The 20,618-nt window shown below is 39.0% G+C and overlaps 1 protein-coding gene across 1 annotated transcript in view; it reads left to right on the top strand.

The window, feature by feature from the left end:
* The window catches only part of SPATA17 (spermatogenesis associated 17), a 237,148-nt gene that overhangs the window by 63,230 nt on the left and 153,300 nt on the right, over positions 1 to 20,618 (top strand). Inside the window, exon 5 of the mRNA XM_055419887.2 lies at positions 9,208 to 9,311. Within this exon, the coding sequence (XP_055275862.1) occupies positions 9,208 to 9,311 (104 nt within the window). The remainder of the gene's footprint in view (positions 1 to 9,207; positions 9,312 to 20,618) is intronic.

The raw sequence follows: 20,618 nt of genomic DNA, 5'->3' as shown, positions 1-20,618 counted from the left end.
GATGGACAGGGAGGCCTGGCCTGCTGCAGTCCATTGGGTCACAAAGAGTCAGACGTGACTGAGCAACTGAATGGAACTAGATGCCAGGATCTTCTTTTTTTAATGTTGAGTTTTAAGCCAGCTTTTTCACTCTCCTGTTTCAGCTTCATCAAGATGCTCTTTAGTTCCTCTTCACTTTCTGATCAGCTCTCTGGATATCATTATAATTCTACTTTGGAAAATCGGAAATTGCCCAATGTCACATAGCTAGTGACAGTGTTAGGAATTGAACCCAGTAGGTTTGGCACCCACATTCCTGTTATATCTAGTCACTTATAGTCTTGCCTTTACTTCCAGTCTTCCTCCCCTTTCTTCAAAAATCTGGATTAGAGCTATTATATGAACCCTAGATCAAGCTCTTAGGGAGATTTTATTACTTTCACTCTGGTAAACTGAACCCCTTGCCCTGGTAATTCATGAGTGTTTTTATTGGTAGCACATTCCATTCAGGGAATTCTAAATTTAGTGATAATTTGTAGAAAACTAAGTTGAGACATCCCCGTTCAGTGTCACGTGCTTCCCCTTGTAGGCTGAATTGGATGGCTTAGTATGAAAAACCTTACCTTATAAATGAATATTTTAGCTATAGTCTTCACATATTGCTATTGTTAATACAGAATTTGACATCCATCATATCTGCAGATAAAATACCATTCTTGATACAATTTTAAATGAATTTCTATATAAGATGTAGCAAAATAAAAACGAATCTGTCTTTTCTTTCCTACTTGGACTACAAGATGCAGATCACATAGATTTTTGTGATCCAAAAATTGTAATTTGTTTGTATTTGAACCTCCACCATGTCTGTTTTGGACCCTGAAAAATTAATGGAAAAAATGATTTCAACTTTGTTAAAACTTTAGAAGCCCCACCAAATAGTTATTGGGACTGCTATTCTTCAACTGCGGCTCTCTCTCCTTATCCATTAACTCTTAGACTATACTGGTCTTCAATAAACTCAACTTAATGAGGAGCCGTAATCTGGCACAGACTTTGGAAGTTAGCAAAAGCAAACTGAGCATTATTGATTCCTTGCAATACCTTTGAAAAGTCTCCTTTGGGTCGTCTGATACATCATGAGTTCTTCTTTGTCTGTCTGTCCTTGGACAACCAGAATAATCTCATATGCACGCAGATTTTAAGAAGTGAGTCTAGTCAAGGCTATGGTTTTTCCCGTGGTCATGTATGGATGTGAGAGTTGGACTGTGAAGAAAGCTGATCACCGAAGAATTGATGCTTTTGAACTGTGGTGTTGGAGAAGACTCTTGAGAGTCCCTTGGACTGCAAGGAGATCCAACCAGGCCATTCTAAAGGAGATCAATCCTGGGTGTTCATTGGAGGGACTGATGCTAAAGCTGAAACTGCAATACTTTGGCCACCTCATGCGACGAGTTGACTCACTGGAAAAGACTCTGATGCTGGGAAAGGTTGGGGGCGGGAGGAGAAGGGGACGACGGAGAATGAGATGGCTGGATGGCATCACCGACTCTGTGGACATGAGTTTGAGTGTACTCCGGGAGTTGGTGATGGACAGGGAGGCCTGGCGTGCTTTGATTTGTGGGGTCGTGGAGAGTCGGACACGACTGAGCGACTGAACTGAACTGAACTGAATGTGTAGTATCTTGGAGTTCTCTCTTCAAAAGTATGTTCCATTAGACTTTTCCCTCTTATTTTCAAAGATCTGTGAGGAATGAAAAATTGTAATAATCTAAAACTTAGTAAGTTTTAAAGAACTACAGATGTAATTGATTGTTTAAGGTAGAATTTCCTTTACTGTAGAAATCTTGTCCTTGTCTTCAATCAGCCAAATATACTTTCTTAATGATGTTCATGGGCATCTGAACTGAACCTTTATTGTTGCAGTTGTTTTACATGGTTTCACTTGAATTTAGTGCCCTAATACATTTTAGTTCAGATAGAGATCCTCAGTGAAAGGAAAGTAAGAGTTGTAATAATAAGAGGGCCACGTCATGTATGGATGTGAGAGTTGGACTATGAAGAAAGCTGAGTGCCAAAGAATTGATGCTTTTGAACTGTGGTGCTGGAGAAGACTCTTGAGAGTCCCTTGGACTGCAAGGAGAGCCAACCAGTCCATTCTAAAGGAGATCAGTCCTGGGTGTTCATTGGAAGGACTAATGCTAAAGCTGAAACTGCAATACTTTGGCCACCTCATGTGACGAGTTGACTCACTGGAAAAGACTCTGATGCTGGGGGGGATTGGGGGCGGGAGGAGAAGGGGACGACAGAGAATGAGATGGCTGGATGGCATCACCGACTCGATGGACATGAGTTTGAGTGAACTCTGGGAGTTGGTGATGGATAGGGAGGCCTGGCATGCTGCGATTCATGGGGTCGCGAAGAGTCGGACATAACTGAGCGACTGAACTGAACCGAGACTTAAAGATAACTTAAAACAATCAATTTTTAAAATAACCATAAATTTATTGGTTCTTTTATGTAATAAAAATTTTTGTTTACAAAAATCTAACTCAAATCATCAATTGACCTTTTTCTTTTGTTTCCTTTTTGTGTCTATAAAGTAGGAAAAATATAAGGAAAGTTTATATTCTGTAGCTTTAATCAGAAAATGGTTAAATATGTATCAGATTTATAAGGATCCATCTCAATCTCCTAAACTATTTATAACCCTGTTTTCATATTTATACTACTATGAAGTATTTATGTTTAGAATAATGACTCCAAAATCAAATAGAGATAAATAGGTAAAATAATTCAGGAAAAAAATACTGATTCTCTCTTTAAAATAAAAATTACTTATTTATTTTATTTATAGCTACAGTGGGTCTTTGTTGCTGCACACGGGCCTTTTCCAGTTGTGGTGAGGGGAGACTGCTAGTTGCAGGGTGCCAGTTTTTCATTGCAATGGTGTCTCTTGCTGTGGAGGATGGGCTCTAGGCACATGGGCTTCAGTGATTGCAGTACATGGGCTCAGTTGCTGTGACTCACAGACTCTAGAGCACTGGCTCAATAGTTGTGGCACATGGGCTTAGCTGTCCTTCAGCATATGATATCTTCCTGGACTAGGGTTAGAACCTATGACCCCTGCGTTGGTAGGAAGATTCTTTATTATTGAGCAACCAGGGAAGCCCTGATATTTTCTTACTTACTAGATTATATGTTGGGTTCTAAGACTACAAAACAAGTAAGACACGGTGTTATTCACGTGGAAGATGCTATCCCAAAATGTCAACCTAAGGAATAAGAGGGGAAGGGATCCTCTAGATAGATCCGAGCTTTTGCTGGATGGTAGGCAGATTTAAATGTTCCATCCCCATGCAAAAGATTATTTCTTTCTCCCTCCTACTACTTCTGGTATCAATGTCTTTGTGAAATGATTAAAGAAATTTGTAGAGAAAAGAAGTACAAAGACCAGTAGAGTAGGGAAACAGAATATTAAAGAGAAGAACCTGAGTATGGAATAATTATCCAAAATCTCCAGATAGCTAAAAACATCTAGTTAAAAAATATATATATTTCTAGTTTAAAAATGTGTCTATTTTTCTACATATTGATATGATAATATGGTGACATTGAGAATGAAACTTTGACATTACTAGTTTTAAACACCCTATCTTTGAAAATATGGTAAACCCACTTTTCTGTGCTCACTGTATAGTCTTTTCAGAATGTTCAACGTTCTAATAAGTAAAAGTAATGTTATGAATGAGAGTCCTGTTTATATGCTCTCACGTACAACTAGAGCTTTAGTCCTAGGCAGATTATCATCAGTGAACTTGTCTTCCCTATTTTGGTTTTAATTTTAGGTGTGAAAATGTTTTTTCTCTCTTTTGACAACATTAAGATTACTGTGAATTTTGAGGAATAATAATAAACCCAATGGAGGGAAAATATTTTCTATGAACAGATGGCTTTTGATATATCAAGGTTTTGCCATTTATTTTAGTGCTTAAAATAAACATTATTTATAAGACCACTTACATTTTGATGTTACTTAATGAGGGATATGCATCATTGATTTGACTAGCTTAAGAGGTCATTTAGAACTTGCCCGTTAACAAGCTGTAATCTGCTGAGCATGCAGGGACTTTGTTTAAAATTATCTATTCAGAGCTGATCAATGACAATAATTGTTTTATACCTATCACTTCTGAAAGTTGCTAATTACTTTGAAGGACATGAACACTAGCCCTTTCTTGGGAAGCTGTAACCTACTCACCTTGAAATTAAGAAGAACATTATCAAAAATCATCTTGCCTCTTGAAAATATTTTGTTTTTTAAAAAAGTAAAAGTCTATTCACTAGTACTGGGATATCAGCAGGAGATTTAGGCAAAATTTACGATAATGTTTGTTCCTATAGCAAGAAGTATAGTGGAACCCCAGCTATATTAGATCTTATATCAGTTGTTGTTCAATCAGTAAGTTGTGTCTGACTCTTTTTGACCCCATGGACTGCAGCATGCCAGGCTTCACTGTCTTTACCATCTCCTGGAGTTTGCTCAAATTCATGTCCATTAAATAAATATTGGTTAAACTGGACTCCCTATAATGTAAAAAAAAAAAAAAGGTGCATTTTAAATGAAAGAACATGCACACACTCTTTCTCTTTATACAGTGCATTCATCAGATGTTTCTGTGGAAAGATCCTGGTCTCTGGAATAAGACAGAGCAGAGTTTGTGTCCCAATTCTGCCATTTACTGTTTTACTGGTTATGCTGTGACCTTGATCAAGTTACTTAACTTCACTTTCTTTATTTTTAACATGGAGTTCGTGCCCTATTCACAAGGATACCATGAGAATTAAGGCAATTAGCATAATATCTGGAAAGGAATTGTAGCGTGATTTTGGGTGGATGTCTAGGGACTTAGGGCATTACGAGACTCTCTGAAAGTGCATTTGTGGACTCTGTGGATGTGGTTGGTGCTGTTTCTAGTGGTTGCTCCCTGTGGAGTGGGAAGGAGTCCATCCCATGGGCTTCTTTTAGTTCTCTGGCTATTGACACAGATTTTTCAGCCAGCTACAGCCTCTGCCCTTTCAGCTTCTCTCCAAGTGGGCATCCCCACTACTCTGCCATGACCTAAACATAAACCACCATCTTTCCTTCTCAGGACTTCAGCATGCATCTTTTATGTTTTCTGACACATCTAATCTTATTTAGAATTTAATGGTATTTCTATGTAGTAGGTAGTCCACCCCAACACTGTTTGATATCCTAATATTTTTCCATGCTTCCTGAGTCATTTCTATTGCTGATGATGGATAGTCTATCAGCGCTTTTGTTTGCAAGTATTCCTGTGTTTAATATAATTATTACTGTATATGCAATAAAAGTAAGCTGAGATTCATGTGAAGCCATCCAACCAGCTATTAATGTATAACCTCAGGCATTTATTTAAGCTCTCTAAGCATCAATTTCCTCTTCTATCAAAGAAAGCTAATGATAATCTCCACCTCAGAATGATACTGTAATGATTAAGTTAAATAAGCCAGGAAAATAGTCATTATTTGCATGTATGATTTATATATGTATATATATTCCAATAGATGATTCTTTTTCATTAGGAAAATGTTTTTTGTATCAATCCCTCCCATTTCCTTGCCAGCCATAATATGATGTTTGTCAAATTAGAGGAAGATAGTTTCTAAACTGGGCTTCCCTGGTGGCTCAGACAGTAAAATAGAACTCTAGAAAAATTAATTTTTCTTAATTTAGAGAATAAAGCTCTAAAATAAGATCATTTGAAAAATATTTAGAAAGGCACTGTTATGCTAGCATTGTTACACTAGCTTGTCACTCTACTTAGTTTTACTTTCCAGAACTAATTTCTCTATTTAATTTTCTTACAATATGAACAATAAGTGGTTTAGCATCTCTTCAATTATTTTAGTCATTCTTATACTAGACGGTTGACTAAACATTTCTTCAAAGTCTTCACATTAATATTTCAGATTGTAAATTACCTTTTAAATGACCATATTTTAAGACAGAGAAAATTAAGGGATCACAATTCAAGTAAGACATTTTTTCCCCTGTTTATTCATATAGATCCAGCATTCAAGTTATAAAGATTTTAAACTCAACCTATTTAGTTTAAAAATCTTAGGCTTTTCAGATAAAACTCAGTGGACTAAAGTTCAGTCTCTTTTTAGTCACTTTTTCTTATGGAAAAAATAAAGATGTTTAAAGAAGATATGTGTTCCTAGTCTAGCTAACTGTGCAAAACACTGGAAGGACTTCATATCCAAAAGAAAATTGTTCATCGTATGTGTTGTTCAGTCACTAAGTCATGTCCAACTCTGTGACCCCATGGACTGCAGCATGCCAGGCTTCCCTGTCCTTCATTGTCTTCCAGAGTTTGCTGAAACTCATCTCCATGGAGTCGGTGATGCCATCCAACCATCTCATCCTCTGTCACCCCCTTCTCCTCCTGCCCTCAATCTTTCCCAGCAACAGGGTCTTTTTCAATTAGTTGGCTCTTTGTATCAGGTAGCCAAAGTATTGTGTGAGAATAATTTATAAATATACGCAAACTACTTGAAAATTTTAAAGAATGAAGTTGAGTCTTTATGAAAGGCTAAGTCAACATATTTTCTATTTCTTCTTATTCTACTCCTTTAAAGAAGATGAGGTATTTTGTACTATAGACTTTCAGTTTTCCACAAAATTAGGATCTACATATTAAAAGTTTTGTTTTGAGTTTTTCTAATAGAGATTATATTAGCAAAAATTAAAGCTTAAAGTGATTGATTTTTCTTATGATTATCAGGGCTTTGAAGGCATTTAGTAGCCCATTTAATAAGTATGTTCTTTTAGGCACCAACATTCCTCTTATCTAAAAAACTAAATACTTTAAACAGAAATATTTGTTCATTGAAAATTAGAGTTCACCTTGTTCACGGTTCTGTATTGCAATGGTTTAGAGAATGGGCCCCCTGAAGTTCTAATTTGATTCTTAAATCCATCACTAATAGCTGTATAATTGTGGGAAAACTGAATATTTTCCTTTTAGCAGTTTCTCATCTGTAAATAAGGTGAAGAGAGTATTTATCTCATTGTTGTTGTTCAGTTGCTCAGTCATATCTGACTCTTTTCAACCTCATGGACTGTAGCCTGCCAGGCTCCTCTGCCCATGGGATTCTTCAGGCAAGAATACTGGAGTGGGTTGCCATTTCCTTCTCTATTTATCTCATGCTGCTGCTGCTAAGTCACTTCAGTCGTGTCCAACTCTGTGCGACCCCATAGACGGCAGCCCACCAGGCTCCCCTGTCCCTGGGATTCTCCAGGCAAGAACACTGGAGTGGGTTGCCATTTCCTTCTCTAATGCATGAAAGTGAAAGTGAAGTCGCTCAGTCATGTCCGACTCTTAGCGACCCCATGGACTGCAGCCTACCAGGCTCCTCCATCCATGGGATTTTCTAGGCAAGAGTACTGGAGTGGCTTGCCATTGCCTTCTTCTATTTATCTCATAGGAATGGTCTAAAGATTAAATACATAAATACAAGCAAAATCCTTAGAATAGTTCCCCACATTTAATAATAACCCAATAAATGTTAAATATTGTGATTGTTCAGTTCAGTTGCTCAGTCGTGTCCAACTTTTTGCGACCCAATGGACTGCTGCACACCAGGCCTCCCTGTCCATTGCCAACTCCCAGAGTTTACACAAACTCATGTCCATTGAGTTGGTGATGCCATCCAACCATCTCAACCTCTGTCGTCCCTTTCTCCTCCTGCCTTCAATCATCCCCAGCATCTGGGTCTTTTCCAGTGAGTCAACTCTTCACATGAGGTGGCCAAAGTATTGGAGTTTCAGCTTTAGCATCAGTCCTTCCAATGAATATTCAGGACTGATTTCCTTTAGGATGGACCTGTTGGATCTCCTGGCAGTCCAAGGGACTCTCAAGAGTCTTTTCCAACACCACAGTTCAAAAACATCAATTCTTCTGTGCTCAGCTTTCTTAATAGTCCAGCTCTCACATCCATACATGACTGCTGGAAAAACCATAGCTTTGATTAGACAGATCTTTGTTGGCAAAGTAATGTCTCTGCTTTTTAATATGCTGTCTATGTTGATCATAGCTTTTCTTCCAAGGAGCAAGTATCTTTTAATGTCATGACTGCATTCACCATCTGCAGTGATTTAGTTCAAAAAGAATAAAATGTCATGATGAAGGTACAAGAAAACATTTTGTTTAAAGATTTTGATACAACTGTATTTAAAAAGTCCATTAAAAACATTGATTTCAATGAGGCAAATACAATCTTCCAGCCAGTTGGTTATTAAAAAAATAAAAAATCCATCTGGTCAGGAAGTGGAAGTGGTAGGAATCAGTAAAGCAAATTTTTGATTTTTCAATAGTTAATTTCACACTTAGTATTTTTAAAACCATTATAAATGTTATAAAATATAGTAACCTAGAGTGTGTTTTTGTCTTTATAATATTTTATTATAAATCTATGAGTAAACCTATATTTGCAACTATATACTGTTATTGGAAAAGGAAATGGCAACCCACTCCATTATTCTTGCCTGGAAATCCCATGGACAGAGGAGTCTGATGGTCTACAGTCCACGGGGTCGAAAAAGAAACACAGCTAGCAACTACACAACAAACTGTTACATTTGTGTGTGTGCTTCTCAGTCACGTCCGACTCTTAGTGACTCCATGACTGCAGCTCGCCAGGCTCCTCTGTCCATGGGGATTCTCCAGGCAAGAATACTGGAGGGAATTGTCATGCACTTCTCCAGGGTATCTTCCCAACCCAGGGATTGAACCCAGGTCTCCCCATACTGCAGGTGGATTCTTTATGATCTGAGTCACCAGGGAAGCCCAAGAATACTGGAGTGGGTTGTCATGCATTCATCCACAGTATCTTCTCAACCCAGGGATTGAACCCAGGTTTCCCGCACTGCAGGCGGATTCTTTACAGTCTGAGCCACCAAAAAAGCCCAAGAATACTGGAGTGAGGAGCCTATCTCTTCTCCAGGGGATCTTCCCAACCCAGGATCTGAATCGGGGTCTCCCAGATTGCAGGTGGATTCTTTACGATAGTAGAAAAGCCTAAGAATTTATTTGATAGGATTTAATCATCATCCATCATTAATCTGATTTCGAAGAACTATTAATTTTTTTTTCTAAAAATCTTCACTGGCATATTTTATCTTTTTATTTACTTCAATAGATTCAGAGGCGATGGCGGGGGTATAAGATCCGGAAATACTGCTTTAATTATTATTATTTGAAGGAGTACCTGAAAGCTGTTTCTGAGACCAATGATGCGATTAGGTGAGTAGTATGATCACCAGTCCACCAGTGACAGTTTTAGAAAGGTTACTCTGTGGGTGTGGATCATTATCAGACTTAGGAGTACTTTCTTTAAAGCTAAGTGATATTTTAGGCAGAAATTTATTGATAAGATAGAGATATTTTTTCTTTTTACCTTATCCACTTATGGCAGTTGTATTTTTAAATATCTTGTACTTTTGACTGTAAATTACATTGTCTATTGTATAGCAGGCCTGTCTTGCACTATGAAAATAGCTTAGTTTCAGTAAAACTATATCATTTTGAAATGGATTTATCCATAAATAATTACACAGATGAAGCCTTATGTACAACAATCCTCAAAACATGTTCAGTGTCAAGAACTTGCCTCTCAAAGAAGAAAATATCATGGAACACATTAAAATGGACTGTTTTACTGTCAGTTTTCATTTCTTTAAGCACATAGAAAACACCTGAATTTAGGCCTTAGGACGATGTCTTCTATAAATTTTAAATAATTGTAACACTGTTCAATCAGCTTTACCAAAGTTCTGTGTAGTAAGTTTTCACATTTCTTCAAAAATAGCCAGTCTTTTCTTCTTATAATATTGCCCCATTCTAGTAATTTAGAAGTGACATACGTTTATAATAGATTTAGGTAAAAAGGAAATAGTGATGAATCACAGTTGGCATTTATGTAATAGTTTTACTTTCAGTTTTCACATACATTATCTCATTTTACTCTTAATATTTTTTAAACTAGAGAAAACAGTCAATATTAAGTTGTTAAGACAAAGGTGTTTTCTGATACCTTACAATCATATATATCATAAGAAAAATCTGGAAACTGTCTTCCCAAATTTTAACTTTCTTCCATATGTGTGTATATAAAAGGGTCTGGTCTTTGAAGATTAAGTATAGGGAATTTGTAAAATTGATTTCTTTGGAAGCAGTAATAAAGATATGGGGAGGTTGGAATAGGGTTTAGTTAATGAAAGATGTTGGAAGACTCAAAACATGTGGGCCACAGGGACTGATATTTAATTTCTTCCTGTGTGTGTTAGTCTCTCAGTCATGTCCAACTCTTTGCGACCCCATTGACTGTAGCCTGCCAGGCTCCTCTGTCTATGGAATTCTCCAGACAAGAATACTGGAGTGGGTTGCCATTCCCTTCTCCAGGGATCTTCCCGATGCAGGAAGTGAATCCAGGTCTCCTACACTGCAGGTGGATTCTTGACTGCCTGAGCCACCAGGGAAGCCCCTTAATTTCTATCTAAGAAATCCAGATTCTGGAGATGAGCTGGCTATCTGTAAATGGCATAGTTGAGCTTGTCAGGAGGAAAGAGCTAGTAGAAAATGCAAGAGGGAGAATTCGAGCAGGATTGGGCCTGATTGAGGCAAGGGGAGGTTCTTAAGGCACCAGGATTAAGGAGACATTTACTGTCAAGGTCATGAGGTGCCAACCTCGTACTTTCTCAACCCTGGAAGTGTATCCTTCAGTTCAGTTCAGTTCAGTCGCTCAGTCGTGTCCGACTCTCCGCGACCCCATGAATCACAGCGCGCCAGGCCCCCCTGTCCATCACCAACTCCCAGAGTTCACTCAAACTCATGTCCACAGAGTCGGTGATGCCATCCAGCCATCTCATTCTCTGTCGTCCCCTTCTCCTCCCGCCCCCAACCTTTCCCAGCATCAGAGTCTTTTCCAGTGAGTCAGCTCGTCGCATGAGGTGGCCAAAGATTTGGAGTTTCAGCTTTAGCATCAGTCCCTCCAATGAACATCCAGGATTGGTCTCCTCTAGAATGGACTGGTTGGATCTCCTTGCAGTCCAAGGGACTCTCAAGAGTCTTCTCGTTGTATTTTTGAAGCAAGTCTTGTTTGCTTCACAGAAGTCCTACCCCTGAATGGGAGAAGAACCTCAAAGAGACAAATATGTGGAAGGTGGTTTTAGAAAGGCCTGTTTCTTCTGTTCAGTAGGTGTTTCCGTTTATCCTTGTTTCGTTCCTCATTTTACAGAGAGTGTCTCTCGTCACTAGAGAGTCCGGTGCATCCCTGCTGGCAATTTAGTTTGGCCTCACACTCTGCATCATAATACTGACTTATTCTTTTACTTCTCCCTTACTTATTGTTGTCCAGTTATCAGGTCGTGTCCGACTCTTTGGGACCCCATGGACTGCGTCACCCCAGACCTCTTTGTCCCCACAATTTCTACCTTAGAGGCCGCATGTTTTCAGGTGTATATTTTCCATCAGTGATCAGTTTCCTAATCATTTACCCCCTCTCTGTTCTTGTATTTATTGAAAGAATATTTATAGTTTCTTTGTTGTTACTGTCATCATTGTTATATTTTTCTGGAAATGGATATTGTAAAAAGATAGTGTAGGGGAAGGGCCACGGCCGTGCTCTAGGAAGGGTGAGAGGTCCCTGTGGCTCACAGTACAGCCCTACATGATAATATATGTATGTCTCTGTGTCTGTAAACCGGCTTAGCTTTTTTGCTCATTTTAAGCTGACAGTGATTGGGAGTTATAGGACTGCTGATTGCTTTTGCTGCTGCAGCTGCTAAGTCACTTCAGTCATGTCCGACTCTGTGAGACCCCATAAACGGAAACCCACCAGGGTCCCCCGTCCCTGGGATTCTCCAGGCAAGAACACTGGAGTGGGTTGCCATTTCCTTCTCCAGCTGATTGCTTTTAGACTCTCCTTTCTTAGAGATCTGTGGCATAGATGGCATTCCTGTGCATCTCATCACTTAGTCCTACCTCCTCTGCGTGTCTCTGGTGTAGTTCATGGAATTAGCCATAGCCAAACTTTGAGAGTGAAGAGGAACTAAAAAGCCTCTTGATGAAAGTGAAAGAGGAGAGTGAAAAGGTTGGCTTGAAGCTCAACATTCAGAAAACAAAGATCATGGCATCTGGTCCCATCACTTCATGGAAAATAGATGGGGAAACAATGGAAACAGTGTCAGACTTTATTTATTTGGGCTCCAAAATCACTGCAGATGCTGATTGCAGCCATGAAATTAAAAGATGCTTACTCCTTGGAAGGAAAGTTATGACCAACCTAGATAGCATATTAAAAAGCAGAGACATTACTTTGCCAACCAAGGTCCGTCTAGTCAAGGCTATGGTTTTTCCCGTGGTCATGTATGGATGTGAGTGTTGGGCTGTGAAGAAAGCTGATCGTCTAAGAATTGATGCTTTTGAACTGTGGTGTTGGAGAAGACTCTTGAGAGTCCCTTGTACTTCAAGGAGATCCAACCAGTCAACTGTAAAGGAGATCAGTCCTGGGTGTTCATTGGAAGGACTGATGCTAAAGCTGAAACTGCAATACTTTGGCTACCTCATGCGACGAGTTGACTCACTGGAAAAGACCCTGATGCTGGGAAAGATTGGGGGCGGGAGGAGAAGGGGACGACAGAGGATGAGATGGCTGGATGGCATCACCGACTCTGTGGACATGAGTTTGAGTGAACTCTGGGTGTTGGTGATGGACTGGGAGGCCTGGCATGCTGTGATTCATGGGGCCGCAGAGTCGGACAAGACTGAGCGACTGAACTGAACTGAACTGAAACTTTGCTTCACCGTCTTGTTCTCTTGAGAAAGGTGTGCAGTGCTATTTTTCTCATCAGGATATGCCACCTAGTCTTAAGAATTTTGCACCTGGCACATCTATCTGATGTCTGCATCTTTAAGTATCTTATCTCGATGATATTTCCAATCCTAGATGAATTTTCACTATTCTTGGTGGCACTTCTTCATATACATGTATTATTACAAGTGTTTCCTGATTTTATTGATGATAAAATCGTATTTTGCATTTCTTATTGCCTTCCTTATTTTACAGAAGTTTGAGAAGTGAGTAGAGATAATTTTACTCTATCTCAAAGTTGAAAATATATAGTTAACTTTTTATTGTAAATCACAGTATATTTTCCTTTCTGTTACATCAATAATTTTATAAATGCAGTAAAAATGTGGCACTGCGTAGAATAGAGGAACACCCACAGCAGAAGTGATTGGTGTAGGTCACTACACCAGTGGAGTAGAAGCTGGGGATTCAGATTGCTTCTCAGAGGCCATGAACCTAAGCCCTTAAGTTTGTGTAGAAATTACGATATTAATACATGACATTTGACTGAGGTTAGTGCATGGAGCATGATGGAAGAATTGGGTAGGGATAAATATAGAAGGGACCATACCACACCGGGGCATTTTAGGTCACGTTTAAGATTGGAATGGACTTCCTTTTTAAGAAGAGCAGTGGCATGATTATAACTGTGTTTTGGCATGCACTTCAATTGCATTGTTCATAATAGATTTAAATAGCCTGGTAAGTTTTAAAACCACCAATCAGGATGTTAATTTTTTGAGAGAAAGTTTTCTTCTTTTTCACGGAAGAATATGCAACATTTGGGGGGGATTGTAACTTTATTCTATTTTTCATTGAAAATCATTGGAATCAGAACTTTACCCTTTCCTTCACAAGAAATTCCACCCAAAGCAACTTAAAACAGTACACATTCATGACCTCATCATTTTGACCATCAGGAATCTGAGAGGGACTTCGCTGTAGGCCTCAGCTCTCATGAGGTTACCCTCTTATTCCCAGCCAGAGCTGGGGTCTCATATGGAGGTTCAACTGGAGGATGATCCACCTCTAAGTTCACTCACATGGGCCTCAATTCCTCTGCCTGCTGGCCACTGGCATCCCTCTGTTTCTTGCTCTGTGGACCTCTCTCTCCACAGGACAGCTTATAACTTGGAAACTGGCTTCCCTCAGAGCGAGTGAACAAGAGAACAGGAGAAATAGCCAAGATGAGAGCCACGCTCTTTTGATAACCTAATGTCAGAAGAGACATCTCATCACTTTCGCTGTGTTCCTGTTCATTTAAACCAAGAGACTAGGTTCATCCCACGCTCAAGGGGGAGGACTGCACAAGGGATGAATTCCAGAATGGGGATTGTAGGATGCCCTTTAGAGGACACTTTCCACGTACAGTGACTCACGTATGGTATTTGTTCAGTCAGCATGTTGATTTTCAGCATTTGCTTAGGACAAAAGTTACTTTAAATTTACTTATTTTTATGTGATGTGTTTTCAAGATTGTATTTCAGACTTTGCTATTGCATCAAAGCAATTATGATACAGCCCAATTACTTATACCAGCAAGCATTAAAATGTGTAGTTTCTGGATTTCAAATGCATTCCTCTGTTTTGGGGCAAGATAAAATCATTTACAGAAAATAAATTAGTAAAATATAGTCTATATCAAAATATGTTTTGCATTTGAATTGTGTTACACAATTCAAGACCAGACATCACTGGGCTTAACTGCATATGCTCTTTCATTAGTTCAGTTCAGTTCAGTTTAGTTCAGTCGCTCAGTCGTGTCCGACTCTCCGCGACCCCATGAATCACAGCATGCCAGGCCTTCCTGTCCATCACCAACTCCCAGAGTTCACTCAAACTCATGTCCACAGAGTCGGCGATGCCATCCAGCCATCTCATTCTCCGTCGTCCCCTTCTCCTCCCGCCCCCAACCTTTCCCAGCATCAGAGTCTTTTCCAGTGAGTCAGCTCGTCACATGAGGTGGCCAAAGTATTGGAGTTTCAGCTTTAGCATCAGTCCTTCCAATGAACACCCAGGATTGATCTCCTTTAAAATGGACTGGTTGGATCTCCTTGCAGTCCAAGGGACTCTCAAGAGTCTTCTCCAACACCAAGTTTCACTATTTTATAGTTAATAATAAAAAAATAAATATATTTGTACATATACAAGAACATAGTTTTATAACCAAGGTGGACCTATCACAAAGATAAATGGAATTGATTAATTTAAGGCTGAATTTGCATTTGGTAGACGCGTTTCTTTATAATATCTAGCTGTATATGCAAAAATTGCCCCAGGTTATGAATGAGAAAATTATATAATGAAATTAAAAATTAGCAACAGAGTTACAGATTGGTAGCATTAATAAAACATTATTAACTTCAAGTGCAGAAGCTGACTTTTTTGAAATTCAAGCTAAAAATAATATATTTTCCCAACTTTAATGCTTCAGTGTACTTGTTCGTTGCTAATAGTGCGTAGCAATAGGTCTGTTTTAAATATAAGTTTGTGATACATCACAAGAAATTAGTTTTTCAGCATGTTGATTTTCTTAACTTTTTTCTGTGGTCATTTCCTTGTTTCTGTTTTCTTTCATTCTTTCTTCATGTGGTTCTTATTGGCTGGATGTTGAACCTACAAGAGTTATGTGCTGAGTCTCTTAAACTTCTCTGTTCCCTCCTCCACCCTGGGCCTCTACCTCGCCGATTCTATTTTTGTGACAGACTTCCTTCCTACCCTTCTAATGAAATTTTGATGAATATTTTATCAATAGTTTTTTAACTTTCATGAAATATTTCTACTATTATGATCATTTCTTTTTTGTAGCATTCTGTTTTAAGTAATAAAATATCTCATATTTCTCAGTTCTTATAGGGCACACTGGGTCTTGGCAGGAGGCAAAATTCACCTCAGGATTTATTCCTCACATAGTGTTAAAAATATAGCTCGTTCACTTCATTGTACAGCAGAAACTAACACAATATTGTAAAGCAACTATACCCCACTAAACCAAAAAGCAAGAGTAAATCTCTCAAACTGCTAAAAAAAGAAGAAGAAAAAGTGCAGAGATGTGAACAAGGTGAAGGCTCAGAAAAGTCTTAGACTCAAGAGTGCAACCGCAGTGAGACTTTGCTACTGCCAGGGTGGAAGAATTAAAGGAAGGAGTAGCTTTAATGGTTATAGTAAGAGCCAAGGAGAAGTTTATAGCTCCTACCCCTGGCCATGACCTTTTTATTACTTGTAGAGAAATTCAGTTATTTCCAGGAATTCAGCTATTGCCTCTCCTCACCAAAAGAGAGAAATGAGGAAGAAATACCACTAACTTCTTCCTCCTGAACACTAGTGTTTTGTTAGCCTAAACCCATCTGGAAGGACTTCCTTGCTTGTTCAGTGGTTAAGACTCCGTGCTTCCAGTTCAGAGGGTGACGGTTCAATCCTTGGTTGGGGAAGTTCCACATGCTGCATGGTACAGCCAAAGAAAACCCCAGAAACAAATAAACAACTTAACCCATCTGGAAACCTGCCAAAGTGATACAGTTTGCAGGACTTGGTCCCAGGGCAGGGCATAGAAGTATGTATAATGGATTGGAGGTGTAGCAGTGAAAAATAATCAGCACAGAGAATAATTCAAGTTCAGAGGTTCACTTTTATTCAGTCTCTGTGTTATTGATTTTCTCCAGGGTGTTTTCATTTAATTAGTTATTTTCATCTTCTCTTCTATGTTGGAGCCTTTCCTTATGCAATTGGCGATATTCCTCTATTAGTTTACACACGCTCCTGAGAAACTGGAGTGCCAGTTTATGGACATACATGTGCAGATCTTGTTGATTGGCAGGCTTCAGTTGCTTTTAAAGGGATTGGACAAGGAAGCTGTCCCATTTCACTGTGGTGTGGGGTTGGTGGGGGTGATACCCAAATGCCAGTGTGTAGAGGTCTTTATTTTAGGCTAGTTACTTTCCCCAAAGAAGAAATTTCTGATACTCTATCAAGGGAGACAAAGCTATAGCTGCATTTGAATGAACTGTAGAAGAATGACCTTGTACTTCACACCTGCTAATGACCACTCTGAATCCTATGCCTTTTCTCTCATTTCTTCAGAGAGCACACTTGTGATCCCTTGCCTAGGAGAGCAGTGTCTAGCCTTTCTGGCACCAGGGACCAGTTTCTTGGAAGACAATTTTTCCAGGGATGGAAGTGCAAGGGATGAGGGGAGGGTAGTACAGGTGGTAATGCAAGCAATGGGGAGCAAGTGATGGGAAGCAACAGATGAAGCTTCACCATTACCAGTCCATGGCCTGGGAGGTGGGGACCCTTGACCTCAGTGACTGAAACCAGGATGCCACCATTCTCTGCTGTTGTTGCTGTTGCTAAGTCACTTAAGTCGTGTCCGACTCTGTTTGACCCCCACAGACGGAAGCCCACCAGGCTCCCCCGTCCCTGGGATTCTCCAGGCAAGAACACTGGAGTGGGTTGCCATTTCCTTCTCCAATGTGTGAAAGTGAAAAAGTGAAGTCGCTCAGTCGTGTCCGACCCTTAGCGACCCCATGGACTGCAGCCTACCAGGCGCCTCCATCCATGGGATTTTCTCTGCACATATATGTTAAAAAAAACACACAAAAGTGTGTGACAATTGTGGCTGTGTACCCCAAGTCTCAGTTGCTAAATCGTAGCAGAACTGAGATGGGATTCTAGATCTTAGGGCCTCATAAATGGTGTTCTTTTCAGTATGTTATACTATTTGAATATATACAAAATGAACAAAATTAGAAAAATCTTAGAAAAGTTTCTCAGTTGGACTATGTTTGATGCACAGTGTTTAATTCTGGATGCCACTATGTATGTTGAATGTTGACCCAAAAATCTGCACCCAACAGAAAACAACCAGGAATTTAAAGGATTTAGAAATCATCAAGAGTTGGAGTTCTAAGACTGGAAAACATTATGTCTAAAGGAAGGCATAATGTTAGCCTACAAATTTTAAAGAACGATCATGTACTACATTTATCAAAAGGGAAAAATTTAAGAAAAATGGGTAGAAAGCCCGTGTGCAACAATGAAGACCCAGTGCAGCCATAAATAAATAAATAAAAATTATATAAAAATAAAAATGAGTAGATTTGCATTCAACATGGAAAAGATATTTCCAGTAATTAGATACTGCTCAATAATAGACTGACTTACTGACTTGTTAGATACAAAATATTCCAACAGAAGGATTCATCTTAAGTGTCAGGTACACATTTGTGTAGAAAAAAATCTCTGCATTTGATGACAAGCTAAAGCTGAAATTCCAATACTTTGGCCACCTCATGCAACAAGTTGACTCACTGGAAAAGACTCCGATGCTGGGAGGGATTGGGGGCAGGAGGAGAAAGGGACGACAGAGGATGAGATGGCTGGATGGCATCACCGACTCGATGGACATGAGTTTGAGTGAACTCCGGGAGTTGGTGATGGACAGGGAGGCCTGGCGTGCTGTGATTCATGGGGTCGCAAAGAGTCGGACACGACTGAGCGACTGAACTGAACTGAACATAACTATCATGAAATTTTAAAAAATATTTATAATACTAAAAGATACTTTTTAAATAACTTGTATATTCTTGAAGCATAAAGGTTGTTTTATATTCCCAGAGATAGAAAAGGTTGTCTCAGAGTGGAAACACCCCCACAAATCACTAGTATTGGAGAAGAATGACTAATATATTTATCATTAATATGACCATTAATCCAATTTTAATATTATATTTAAGATTCTTATATTCATTGATCAGTCAGTCAGTTCAGTCACTCGATCATGTCCGGTATTCATTGATACACTTACTAAAATGCCGGATTGGAGAAGTCCAAGGCTATTAAATGCCTTATCAGCTTTTTCTGATCTGGGTGGGGCTAATGAAACAAGACATTGTTGAGAACACTCTCCAGTGCTTCCAAGGTCCCTAGGTAGCTCTTCCATATTGGCATTAACTGGCCTGTTTTCTCGGTCCCCTGGGTTATTCTGGAATCCATACAGTCATATGCTTAACTGAGTTTATTACACTCTGACTTTCTGTCCTTGGTCCTTTGCTATTCTTTTTGTGTGAACAACTTCCTGTTGAACTCTAAGAAATTCTCTTAGATCTTAAAATTGACAGTTCGTCTCTCTCTTTATATTTTCTGTTAAACTGTCAGGGTTTGTTCCCAGTGACAACAGTCACAATCCAGAATTAACAGCTTGCAGTTTCATAATATTTATATCAATATTTGTGTTAAATATTATCCTTGTAATCTGCTGATTTGCATTTGTTTTCAAGGATAAAGCCAAAAAACAAAACCTTGAGTGATTTTTATAAATATGCATCTAGTGTTTAGGAAACTGAATTCAAAAGATTTGGACATAGTTTCTCATCCTTATAATGGTTATCTGTAAACCTCAGTATGGCCATCCTGATTGTCTTTAAGTGATCTGACTCTGACAGGAAATCATACAGAGTCTACAAATGCATTATGCTAATGAAAAAAATGAAGAACATTGAGATTGCTTAACATTCTGCATAAGGGAAGCACAGTACTAGGTTTCTACTTCTTTGGAGTTGAAGACTTTTCAAAACTAATCTGGCGGCACATTTCCAATTGCGCTTTATTAAAGAAATACAAACATGAAGAAAATCAGCATGTCCTTTCAGACCAATAACAAGTGCAGGCCCCCAGAATCAAAACCAGAACTCCTAGAGTGAAAATACCATTAAGGTAGTGTTAGTATTTGCCCCCCTTTTGCTGTCACATATGGATTCTCCAGAACTTTCATCAACTTAATTAGAAAGTCAGAATTAATATTAAGTGGGGAAAATTCTAATGAACACACTAAGAATCTGGAGTCTGTCTACTCTATCAATATTCCATACATGCTTGATAATAATAACGTCCTCTTTAAAGACATGTACAGTGCAGACGAGTCATTATAACCAAGTAGCTGGTTAAATGTTGCAAACATAAATGAAAGAAATACTTTATAAGACTCATCAAAAATTTCTGGCTGTTGGTATACCATATCTATGTGTATTTAGTAAATAACAATAAGATTGACTGGAAACAGTCAGTTTTCATTCCAATCCCAAAGAAAGGCGATGCCAAAGAATGCTCGAACTACCGCACAATTGCACTCATCTCACACGCTAGTAAAGTAATACTCAAAATTCTCCAAGCCAGGCTTCAGTAATACGTGAACCGTGAACTTCCAGATGTTCAAGTTGGTTTTAGAAAAGGCAGAGGAACCAGAGATCAAATTGCCAACATCTGCTGGATCATCAAAAAAGCAAGAGAGTTCCAGAAAAACATCTATTTCTGATTTATTGACTATGCCAAAGTATTTGACTATGTGGATCACAAGAAACTGTGGAAATTCTTCAAGAGATGGGAATACCAGACCACCTGACCTGCCTCTTGAGAAACCTATATGCAGGTCAGGAAGCAACAGTTAGAACTGGACATGGAACAATAGACTGATTATAGGAAAAGGAGTATGTCAAGGCTGTGTATTGTCACCCTGCTTATTTCACTTATATGCAGAGTACATCATGAGAAATGGGGCTGGAAGAAGCACAAGCTGGGATCAAGTTTGCTGGGAGAAATATCAATAACCTCAGATATGCAGATGACACCACCCTTATGGCAGAAAGTGAAGAAGAACTAAAAAGCCTCTTGATGAAAGTGAAAGAGGAGAGTGAAAAAGTTGG

This window comes from Moschus berezovskii, chromosome 17 (assembly GCF_049115385.1).
Source record: "Moschus berezovskii isolate FMDL1 chromosome 17, NW_MosBer_1.0, whole genome shotgun sequence".
Taxonomy (NCBI): Eukaryota; Metazoa; Chordata; class Mammalia; order Artiodactyla; family Moschidae; genus Moschus; species Moschus berezovskii.
Note: the sequence above shows the minus strand (reverse complement) of the source record. Positions and strands in the feature narration are given on the sequence as shown.